Genomic DNA, 12,438 nt, shown 5'->3' on the forward strand with positions numbered 1-12,438 from the left:
TGCTTTGCTTGGAGACTGAGGCTCTACCTAGTTCAGGTAACTACAGCTCTTCTTGCTGACTTTAGCCTTTATAGGACAACCCACCTTCTTTCCCATGTGTACTAACTAAACCTTTGTGTCTACTAAAGGGGGAGGTGACTGATAACATAGAAATCAATGTTATGAAGGCAGTGGAACATGTAGAGAAAGCTCGAGAAGAAACAACCAAAGCTGTGAAATATCAGAACAAGGCACGCAAGGTGAGGTTGGGAAGACCCAGTGGACTTTGACATGACTGACCTACTTTAGATATGAGATCTGGCATTAGGATGCAGTAAATGGCAAAATATGACCAAAAGAAGTTTAGATGGTTCTTTTTATGTGAATCTAAAGTTTCTCTTGTTTCTTGTTTTTTTAATTGTCTCACTCTATCTTCTCACATCCCTTACAATTCACATCTTTCTATCATGTCCACCATGAACATTTCTCATCCTGCTCATGCTTCTCACCATTGAACATCCATTTATTATCTTCTTCCTGTGTTTTTCCTCTCTTCACTTACACTTACAATATTCATTTCCTCATATTTTTTTTTACAATATCATCCCATAACCCACATTCACATTTGTATATTGGCTTCTATCTTCTATTTCTTTCCTATCCCTGTCTATTTATTTTTCATAACGCTTTCTTAAGGGTTCCCTTATAGACCGTATAGAAAATAACATGGATGAGTCAGTAGGTTTTGTCGAACGAGCTGTGGCTGACACAAAGAAAGCCGTAAAATATCAGAGCGAGGCCCGGCGGGTGAGAAGAACCACTTAGATTGCTTAATAGCAACTCAGGGCTTGGCAAACTTGATGGCTCCCAAGTAGCGTCTAGATCCCTGCATGTGTTATTGTATCATGCTAGTATTGTATTGATTTAGGTTTAGGCTCTGCTTATAGTGACCTATCATATCATATAGATATGACAGGGCTCATTTATAAAAAAAATTGGAATGAAGGAAATACGTCCTCTTCACATCTTCTAGCAGAGGGGAATCAAGGATTAGGTAGTAGGGGATAGCAGTAGTTAAAGGTTACTGAAATTTTTTTGGGATATTAGAGGAAATCCACACAATCACAGGGAGATTATACTGACTTCCTGCAGTTCGTATCCTAGCCAAGATTCAAACCTGGGACTCCAGTGCTGCAAGGAGAGAGTGCTAGACTTTCCTTCACTCCAATACAATGACTGTATTGTCCTGTAATGTCTTCCTTCTTTTTTTTCCATCTTTATTTCTCAGGATGTATAGGAAGAAAAAACTCACTTGTGTTCTGGCTTTGTCCTAGCTTTGTGCAGAGCTAAGGATTAGCTATGGATTTTTAAAAATGAATTTAGGCAAAGCTGTCACAGAATTCTGATGGAATGCCAGTCAATATTAGACAAGAGTTGTAGCAAAAGATTTTCAGTGGTGGACTTTGTTCCTGAAAATACCACCATACGTCCTCATACTTCCTACATTTCTGGAATGGGAAAGAATGGTGGTACAAACTTTGCACATACCCCAAAAACACCTTTAGTGGACCAGAAACTGATGGTTCGTTCACAACCTGGTCGCCATTTCTTTTTACTTTATATTGGTTTTACTCAATAACAAATATAATAATTCTGAGGTTGGACAAAGGAATAAAGTATAACATTTTAGGGGGTTAAACAGCACATTTTTCTATAGAGATTAATGCATCAGACCAAAAACTGGGACAACTACGAAGGAGAAAAGGGACAGAGGGATTTTGGTTTTAAATAATGGACAGTTGAGAGCTCAGGGTTCGTTAGCTGATGAATTTTGGCATGGTCCGTTTTTTGTCATGTGGCTCTAGTGTGCTCATATGGAGAAAGTTTGATTTGTGAGTGTAAATGGTGATACTTTACTGGTCCTGCCTTTTTTGGTAGTTTTACATGTCTCTTGTATTTTCAAATCATAAATTGTATATACTATTTTGCAACAAAGTTTAGCTCTGAACACAAGTAACATTTTTCCTATGGTCAGGGTGAAGTTTTGAACTTCTTTTTCTAGTTTATTGAAGTTGTTAAAGAACCTTTAGGTATTGTTATACAGGGTAAGTCACAACCATTAAAACTGCGCAATGCCTTTTGTGTAGTCAGTCAGTTTGCTATGTAGACTGAATGCACAACACATAAAGAAAACAACTTGATGATCTTTAATCCTTTGCATTCTCTTGAGAAAGCTCAACCAGATTTAAGTTAAGATAAAGTATATTGGGCCACTCAATACGGAAGAATGTTATATTTCTAAAGTTTAAAGGTAAAACCCAACTAAACTTTCAGTTTATATCAGTTTAAGGCACAATTTACATCTGTATGATGCAGCACCACACGTTACCTGTGGTAACATGCATCGGTGCTCAATATATGGTGCCATGGTCATATAGATATGAACCCAGTCTAATATATTCCAGGTACATCATAATAAAAGTTATACAACACCTTAGTTGACATGCTGCTCGGTCAGAGTTTCCTAATCACCAGGAAACATGAATTTTGTTAAATGAAGAACAGTTGCTGTTACTCAACAGGAGGGCATGTTTGACCTCTACAGAGAGCCACTACTCTTTTTTTTTAATAGGAATTTATTTCTACATGTACATGTGTCAGAGTACTTGAATTTAGTGCCGGTATACCACTGTATACTACATCTATCCTAAAAAGCTACAGGTGCATGGTTCCACTTGGGATCCATCTATACTCCAGCCAACCGACACAAAAAAGCAGGCAGCAGTCCACTGTATGACCAAGCCCTCTGCTGGGTGAATTCCTTTGCAAACAGAGTAATGTGTCCATCTGGATAATGCTCCTGTTTCTTAGAGATGGAATAAAGTTTTGTGTGGCCTCTATTGTGTATGATTACTTAACATCAATTAGCATTTCTAGATGCTTCCTAGAATTAGCATTTCCACATTTTTTTTTTAGGTCAACCTAAAAACATCTCTTTGATATCCCCAATTGCTTCCACAATACTATTGTTACCAGAAACCACTGCTAAAAATATAAAATATTAAATTATAAATTACAAGCAGCTAATTGCTACATCATCAGGGGACTGATGATGAACTGTGCCAAGTCTGGTATGGGGAAATTTTGCCTCTTGCTTAGAAACTGAAGGGGGCTTGTTGATTGTAACACTTTAGGAAAGACCATTTTGAGTGACAGTCATGGCCAAAACTGATGGCCAAGGAGTACTTAGAGATGAAGGTGAGGGTTTAGCTGTTGACTTAACAAAAAGTTGAAATAGGCATATTAGTAACAATGCTCTTGCGTCTACATAGGCTGAGTGTTTAGAAGATGAGTGCTTTGGATGGAATAAATGTTGGTAGCTGGAAAGGCTGACTTTAAAAGGTATATAGATATATTTGGGTAAAACATCCACCATCTCTTGCCTTCTTCATCTTCTTCCTCTATAGCCTGAGCCAACCAAAAATTACCAGGTGCTCTTATACCAGGTCATGTATTATCAGGAAAGATATGCTTTTTTCGGACTGATGAGTGACATCTGGAAGACAAAGATGTTACTGTTTTTGTACAATTGCTCCTTGTACTTGACCCTTCTCCTTGATGTTCCCTTCCCTAGAAAATGATCATAATCATTGTGGTGGTACTTATCCTACTAGCGATTGTGGCACTGATTATCGGCTTATCTGTGGGACTGAAACACTGAGATTGGTACCCCGTTGTGCTGGTGATACACACTTGTAAGTAAAAACTCTTAACAAGAACTTCAGATTCTTGATGAAAAAACTTTTATTACAAGAACTCCAAAAGTTGGTTGGACGTTTAGGGAAGAAAAATCAGGAAATTGAACAACAAGTGAATCTAAACCCCAAAACCAATTTAAAATCAATTTTGCAGCTTGCCAGTCCTTAGATAGAGTGGCTTTCATTACTTTTAGATGATCTTTCCTTTATTGTCACCTGCTGATTCTGGCAGATACACATTTTCTGTCATCAGGGGACTTTGCCCATTCACTCTATTGTATGTGTGGAGGTGCTCATTTGATTTGGACTATACACACCTCTTTTTTTTGTTTTTGTTTTTTTTTTGTTACAAAGGAATTGGGTGTCCTGAAGTTCGCAAAAGATGCTTTAGAAGCCTGGTAAGATTGTTGGAAACTTTAATACAAATTTAGTACAGTTTTTATTCAACAATCATGTTAAAATATATTTAAGATAATTGTTTACTTCTTCAGGAATTAAGACATAAACTCATGCAGAGCACACCCTACATGTCCAAGTTGTCCCTTCAAAATTTGGTATCAGAAAACACATGGAAGGTGGGAGCAGGATAGGCAGACGACCCCAGATTAGCCTTAATAAGGATCTTCCAAAAACGTTTTGGGAGGGGAGAGGGGGGAGGAAAAGAAAATCAAGCTTGGGGCATTATTTTCAATGTGGATTACAAACCACTCCTGTACCTAACATGTTCTCTCCATATAGTTTTGCCCAATATTGTGTCCAGATCAAATCCAGTATCTTTCCTCAGCATAATCAATATAGAGGTGGGTTATCCTCCATTTATTTTGCTGAGGAAGGATGGTCCTGCATTAGGTGTTATTGCTTATCCAATTTTGTTGGAATAAGGTTAACTTAGCACAAACATATGATAAATGAATGGGCCCGTAAGTCAAACAGTAAATGTTGCAATCAAATATTGGTAAGCCTTTGGGGGGTGGGGGGGATAATTGAACCCAGACCAAAGGTTACCCACCCAAATAATGGGTTCCGTGTTGGGATACTAACTGCATGGTGCCCAACATAAGACATTCTAATCGGGTGGGTCACTTATGATGATTTTCAAAAGGCTCACCAATATTTAGATACATCATTTTAGTAAATCTTGCTATCAATGAGACAATTTACCCATTGTATTCTGCTAACCATCACAACCACAAATATTTTCAACCTAACCTACTATGTAACTATGTAATAAAAAAAAGGTAAAATAAGGTATGAGATATAAAGAAAAGAAATGCATTACAATGCTGAAAGAACCAGAGAAAGCAAAAAAGGGGAATGCAAAATTAGTGAACACATATATGTTGGAGATGGGTTACTAAGGGGGAAGGCACATACATTGTGAGTGAGAAACCAACTAGTGTGTGCTAGAATGGCCATCATGCTTCCACATTCGATTATCTTGGGGGTCATCTTACTTGTTAAGCATGCTCAGTTTAGCTGAAGACCCCAATGAGAAATTGAAAGTGCCATATAGAAGAGCAGGCTAACGTAATTGCCCAAAACCATTTTGTAACGGTTCCTTTTATCTGTTCTACAGCATACCACTTTATCCATGATGCCATATCCAGACCTGGACTACCTCCTCCAGCCTTCTCCCACATTTACTCATCTTTTCCTGAACCTACCCTTTGCTTCCTGAAGACCTCATCCAATATGGCTCCCCTGGACATGTGCCCTACCTACTCCTCAACACAATCATGTTACAATTATCATGTCACAATCATTAAAAAAAAAAAAAACAAGACAAGACATGTGCAAATGTGCACATTATAAAAGATTTTTTTAAATGTATATAAGAAGAAAAATAACTTGCACTATACTCTACACCTTCTACTTCCCTTCTCCCTGGACACGTAAAGCCAAATTCTTTGTTAGGACTTTTGACCTGCTTGTCTTAAAATGTGTCAAATGGGAGGCATAAATAACCTCATAGATTCATTCTCTACATTTAATAAGCAGGCAAAAAGGACAGTGGCTATAGGCAAAGAGTGGTACCCAATGGCCGCCAATCAAATGTCACCTTTCATCAAAAGTGCAGTAGAATGCTATGGAACTGTACTAAGCTCAACATTTTTAGTTTACATAGAAGGGTAGAAAACCCTTTCTATATAAAGTAAAATGTCGTTGTTTGTTGTTTTTTTTATTTTAAAAAGGGTGCAGCGCTGCCCCTTTAAGTCGATCACCATGGCTTAAAGACTGCGGGATTAAAGGTAAGTGTATTTTTTTATTTTTTTTTAGTTCCAAATTAAAGGAAACTGGTCTTCCTTTACCAACACCTGTAACTTGCATTTCTTTTTGTTATTATATGCAAGGTTCAAAGATTTTTTTTTCTTAGTTTAGAGAAGATTTGTTGGGTTACAAGGCTGAAAATAGTGCATATTAGGCCAAACTTTTTTTTTTTGGGGTTAAAGTAAAGTTAGAATCAATGCCAGTTGTTTATTGCAAAGAAGTAGAAGTGTGTGATGTATTTGATTACATGGTCCTAGTAGTGCCTTGCGTAGTGTGAGGTAAATAATTTGACCAGGAAGCTAAGAATACACAGTTGCTGTTGGTACATAAATTGAAAAAAAAGACTTCTTTGATGCGGGTATGAGAACTTTTACATAGGTACATTGGGTGGTTGTTAAAAGTTACTTTATCCTCTGGTCCAACCGGTTTTTGAGGTTTAACTTGTTTGTGCTTTTTCACGATCAACCTTGTGAATACATCCTAGTTTATCTTTCAGGTCAAAAGGGAAAATGGACCAGGTTAACTGGTTTTAGTTATGTGAAACTACCCGTCATCGTATGGGTACGGATAGTTGACATAAAAAGCATTATTGGCACTTTTGTGTTGAAGAATTCTCATCTAGTTTTTTGGATGAGATTACTCTTGTAAGAGTGACCTTATTCAGCTTTTATCTACAGTATATGACTAGCTGGACACCAAGAGTTAAGAGTTTGATTTAGAGGAAGATATAGGTTAAAAAGGTAAAGATACATGAAACAAGTCATAAAGCCAAACATTTTATTGTTCTAAGTTTGTCCCTGTGTGGAGTTTGTTACAATTGAAGTCATACACATGGAGTATCTGGGTCATGGAAACACAAGTTGCCTTCTGTTTTTACCTCCAGAAAAAGAAGAGGTCAGTGTATGTGGCTCCCCCATCCCTGATTCTGCATTTGTAGTCCATAACCCGAAGCAGTTTTTTGGACATTTGTAAATAGTGTAATAAAACCACCCCAAACTAAATCAAGGATCCACTGTTTTTTGCTTGACATTTTTTAGACATGTTTTAGAGATTTCCTATTTCAAAGGTCCATTTGGGGATTGAATTATAGTGATGGCAATCATTTGATCATTCTGTAAAGAGATATTAGTAGGCGCAACCAAGAAAATGTCAACATTTTTCATTTGGCACAATGTATAAAAAAATGTGCATTGAAGAATAGATACCTGAGTATTTAAATGTTCTGCCTTATATTATCAATTTTTACCGAAAATTTTAGTATTTAATGTTCACTTAGAGCTTTGCCTACAGTCTGAAATCAGAAGTAATGAAAGTTTTGAAATATTTGAGAAAATTATGCACCAGCTATCTACAGTTCTGTTATATGTCTAAATTCCAAGAAACATGACCATGGGATCAATATCAACAGGCCAAAATTCATATTGGCTGATCTTCCCTTTAAAAAATATAACATGGCCAAACATTTAGGTTTTTATTACGTGGGCAGCGGTGAATAAATAAAGAGCAGAATACTGCTTTATTCAGTCCAGAACGTCTTAACATTTTAATTTCGAAATAAAAGGGCACCTTAACCTTAAATTGTCTAGTCCAGTGGTGAGATTTCCATGCAGTAATTGGAGTTTCTGCCCCTTTCCAACGAAGCCTCAACAAAGATGTGACTCTATTACATCTGGTATTGTGAAGTGTGACATCATTGTTTGGTTTTGTAATGCACTTGGCCAGAATTGGGAACTCTAATGAGATATCTTGCCAATAGAGACAATGGACCTGATTTAATAAATCTGTCCAAAATTGGAGAAGATAGCCCACCCAAGTTCACCCATAATAGTCTGTCGTTTCCAGTCTTGAGGGCTTTAATAAATCAGGCCTGAATGAGTGATGTTACAAGCCAACATATTAATCAGCTTTCCATCAACAATCTGTCACAGAAATACTAGGCTGGTGCCATCCTTTATTCTTTAGCTATGCCTAAACCATACTAATCTTCCACAATGACCCCTTTTTATTAAAATTTTATTAAAATCACCCATATTTATCTCTCACTCAAATGTCTCTTCTCTTCTTGCACCTTTTGCATGCTGCAGAAGAAGATAATGATTCTGATCTGCTGTATAATCCTTATAATTATCACAGCATCCACAATTGGAGGAATCTTTGCCTAAGGTGAGAACCTCCTTTTTCTTATCCCGTAAAATTGGGAACTGTATTAATTAGAGATAATAGATTTATGTGAAAAGAATGTACATAATAATTTATCTTTTTGCAATGATTTAAACACATGTAAAATAAATTATTTTTAAAGTTGTAGTTCTTTTTGAGATAATAATTTTTGGTAGAATTGTATACTTTTCATGGCAAAATATAGTGTGTAAAGTGAGTTCACATGATTCATAGATGTTCACTTTAAATCTTGAAATTAAACCTGAACTTAAAGATACACTTATTTAAAATGTTTGTTGAATGTGCAAAAAAAGATCCTTGATCACTTTTAGGCTGCGTAATGTCCTGGTCATCCAACCTCTTACCAGAAATGGACATTGCTAATCATTGCCGCCATGTCGTATGAGTGTATTAACTATTATCTACATGCAAATACAGTTTGCCTAGACTACATTTATGTTGTGCATTCTATAGTATGAACATTTACTGTAACATACAAACACTATGGTATAGTATCAAAATTGTATGAAAGTTCCTTCATCATTGAAGGCCACCTCAAATCTATACTCTGCCTAAGCCAGCATTGCTTACGGAATGACCTGTTTTCTATAAATATGTTCCTTTGTATCTATAGTAAGCTAACCAAGGTTGCACTACATGAATATATGAAATTTGTGGACACCTGACCATCACATCCATATGAGCTTGCAGGACATCCAGTTCCAAGACCTTGGCCATAACCAAAAATATGGAGTGAATTCTACCTTTGTGGCGTTAGCTTTTATCAATCTGGAAATGCTTTCTGCAGTAATTCAGAGTGTGTCTGTGGGCATTTGTGCCATTAGACGTAAACATAATTTTTGTTATTGACTCATTTTAATGCAACCCAAAGGTAGTAAATGGCTTGTAGAGAGCCTGAAACTTAACTCTTCTGAAGTTCTTCTTCACCACAACTATCAAACATTTATGGAGCTAGTAACTATGGAAGGATTTTTCTAATAAATGGTTATTGGCAGCTAGTAAGAGCTAAATAGACCACCATAAGAGGATCTGTCTAATAAATAGGTATTGGCCATCTGATAAATTCAGGATTTCTAACCCAAAGGCATCAATACACTGCGTCAGTGTCCTTCAACAATTATTGATTGAGCAATTAGGCTTGCTGCTAAAAATACTTGTTTGGGATCATTACTCCACATAGTTTTGATGACACTGGATCAGTGTGACTCTTAATAAAGAAACTTAATAATGTCAGCCCGGATGTTTCAATCAGTAATATTAATTATGAAAATTAGTTAGGTGGTATGGGTGCCACTTAAAACTAAATTCAACTAGACCAGTAATTTCCTAACAGGGTTTACTTAAATCCCCTTTTCTCCATCCTTGACAACCTATCTTACCTTACTTTTACTCCCTCGTCACTTGGCTGGGTAGCAAGGCAAGTTAGAATTCTTATTAAAACTTACAGCGGTGGGCGAATGTAAAAATGTATTTTTACTTTTTTTCTTTTGTTCCTATCATGCCTCAGACTGCCCTAAACAAGAATCAAGAAGATATTGGATGTTAATGGACGGATGTCTGTTGTGATGTCTAAGTGATTTCATTAAAGAGCTTGTCAAAGCAAATCGGCCTTGTGTTATTATGGATAAATGGGATTTAGATTTTCTCAGACAATACATGGCCCTTCTGGGTGTATACTCTGGTTTGACTACCCAATGGGAATTTTTTTTTACAAACAAAATGATTTGTGCTTGTAATTAAAAATCAATTATCCCTCTTTCTGATAGCTTCTGTTTACAGCTCTGGTAGAGTGTAACACACACAACTCAATGTGTGGTTAGATCACTCTCAAAACTTTATTGTTTGCACACAGTTTATTTAACAGTTCAAAGGCAAGAACAGTGCATGATCACATGACTACAGACAATTAGCAGACATGACAAATGTCCTTGTGGCTCTCTTAGAACAAGATATTTTTGTCAAGGTAACAGATAAATGGCCGAAGGGAGGAAAGGGAGGGTTTCAAGGCAAAAAGGGGGGAAGCAGACATTAGTTTACTGATGAGAAGAGTACAACTAGTTTCAACATAATTCAATCATCTACAAAACATAACAAAAGTACAAAAATAATTAACTTCAAGACTCCATTGCAAAATTCCTCAAATACTTTCACTACCTGAACTATATAAAACCTTATTGCCAAAAATAACTCTTTATTGTCACTATAGTTATAGAGGTTTCCCTATATATTCTAGAATCCATGTACATAAACTCCTCCCAGACAGGTTCCCTATAAGAATCAAGGGTCAAAACATTTCCATTGATATTTATATTGAGTTGTGATCAGTTGGGCTGATCAGTCAGATCAGTAAAAATTAATGCTGATAATAGCATTATTAATTTTATTATTATTATTATTGTTATTATTATTATTATTAATAATAATAATAATAAACAGGATTTATATAGCGCCAACATATTATGCGGCGCTGTACATTAAATAGGGGTTGCAAATGACAGACAAATACAGACAGTGATACAGGAGGAGAGGACCCTGCCCCAAAAAGCATACAATCCAGTCGGTGGGGGAATTTACACACAATAGGGAGATATGTAGTGGTGGGAAGTAGTGATGGTTTCAAAAGACAAAAGAAGATAAGTAGGCAAGTTTGAAAAAATGGGTTTGAAGTGCTCTTTTAAATGAGCAGAAAGTAGGAGCAAGCCGAATAGGACGAGGAAGACCATTCCAGAGAGTTGGGGCAGCTCTAGAGAAGTCTTGTGTCTGTGCGTGTGATGAGGTTATGAATGAGGAAGTCATTAGTAGGTCATTGGAGCGGACAGAGCGGCTGGGGGAGTACTTTTTTACAAGGTCAGAAATGTAAGTGGGACAATACCGGTGGAGGGATTTGAAGGCAAAGCACAGGAGGTTGAATTTGATTCCAAGGTGAAATGGAAGCCAGTGTAGAGATCTGCAAAGAGATGCAGCAGAAGAGAAGCGGTGGGAAGGATGGATGAGTCTGACTGCAGCATTCATAATAGATCGTAGAGGAGAGAGTCAAGTTAGTGGAATACCAGAGAGGAGGAGGTTACAGTAGTAAATGATAAAAGCATGTACAAGGAGTTTGGTGGTCTCAGGGGACTAGTAGGGGTGGATTTTGGAGATGTTGCAAAGATGAAAGTGATAGGAACTGGAAATGTTCTGAATATGGGGGGTAAATAAGAAGGCAGCGTCAAAGGTGACACCAAGATAACGTGACCGAGAGGAGGGCCGAATAACAGTGTTGTTAACAGTTAGAAATATAACGGGGAGATTTGGAATTAAAGGGGGGGTATGATGATGAGTTCTTATCCAGGTTGAGTTTCATAAACCAGTCAGACATCCATGATGAGATGGCTGACAGGCAGCAATAGACCTTATCCAGGACTGAGGGAGACAGGTCAGTAGTGGACAGATAGATTTGAGTGTCATCAGCATACAGATGGTACTGTAAGCCAAAGGAGGATATGAGACTACCGAGAGAGGAGGTGTACAGAGAAACCAGTCCAAGGACTGACCCTTGGGGAACACCAACTGGTAGGAGAGTGGGCGAAGAGGAATTACCATTGAAAGAAACTTGAGATTGTGTGGGTTGGAAGCTCGAGAGGAAATGACTGGGGAGAAATAATTTTGCATGGTGACAGTGAGCTCAGTGTTAAAGCTTTGTAGCTTGGCTTTGTAGTCCATAAAGTCAGCAGTGAGGCCAGATTTTCTCCAGCATTGTAGTAAAACTGTTGCAAATTCATAGTTATTCATAGTTATACAGGTTAAGACATATTTTCAGAGATTGTCCCCTGTTGAGCTGTTCAAGCTGAGCTGTTTCCTTGCAAAGCAAGCTTCCTTGATAAACTCCTCTTAACTAGGAGATATAGAGAATTTTTATGAATACACATAATGTTTACAATCTGTACATAATATATATATATAGTATATATACATTTCTGTATAATTACATTCTGCACCTGAATGACATGACTGTGATAAGGCTGTGATAAGAGTTCCCACAGGCTGTGCCCCACTCCCACCTCCCCCCACCCCACCACTTTACCCCCAAACAGTCACTGAGACAACAACTTGGTTAAATGGCCCCTTTGGGCCTTTTTTTAACAAATAACGTAAATATTAACTCTTTCATGAAATAACCATAAAATAACCATAAATAACAATATACAAACACATAATCAACAAATAATAACAACTTACAAATAATAACAAATAACTGTAACCAATACATTAA

General features: G+C 37.1%; 1 protein-coding gene across 11 annotated transcripts in view; it reads left to right on the forward strand.

Annotated features, from left to right (window-relative positions):
- The window catches only part of LOC140340041 (syntaxin-3-like), a 35,117-nt gene extending 25,327 nt beyond the window's left edge, over window positions 1–9,790 (forward strand). Inside the window, exons 9-12 of one of the 11 annotated variants that reach the window (XR_011922573.1) lie at window positions 129–239; window positions 3,614–3,734; window positions 4,092–4,135; window positions 5,314–9,790. Coding sequence is in view for 9 of the 11 variants with exons in the window: in XM_072425012.1 (XP_072281113.1) it covers window positions 129–239; window positions 676–786; window positions 3,614–3,700 (309 nt within the window). In the remaining 2 variants the exon portion in view is untranslated. Of the gene's footprint in view, window positions 1–128; window positions 240–675; window positions 787–3,613; window positions 3,735–4,091; window positions 4,136–5,313 lie in introns of all 11 variants that reach the window. The other 10 variants (XM_072425012.1, XR_011922572.1, XM_072425008.1 and 7 more) reach the window with 10 other exon arrangements.
- The last annotated feature ends 2,648 nt before the right edge of the window (window positions 9,791–12,438 follow it).

The sequence above is a fragment of the Pyxicephalus adspersus genome, chromosome 10, assembly GCF_032062135.1.
Source record: "Pyxicephalus adspersus chromosome 10, UCB_Pads_2.0, whole genome shotgun sequence".
Taxonomy (NCBI): Eukaryota; Metazoa; Chordata; class Amphibia; order Anura; family Pyxicephalidae; genus Pyxicephalus; species Pyxicephalus adspersus.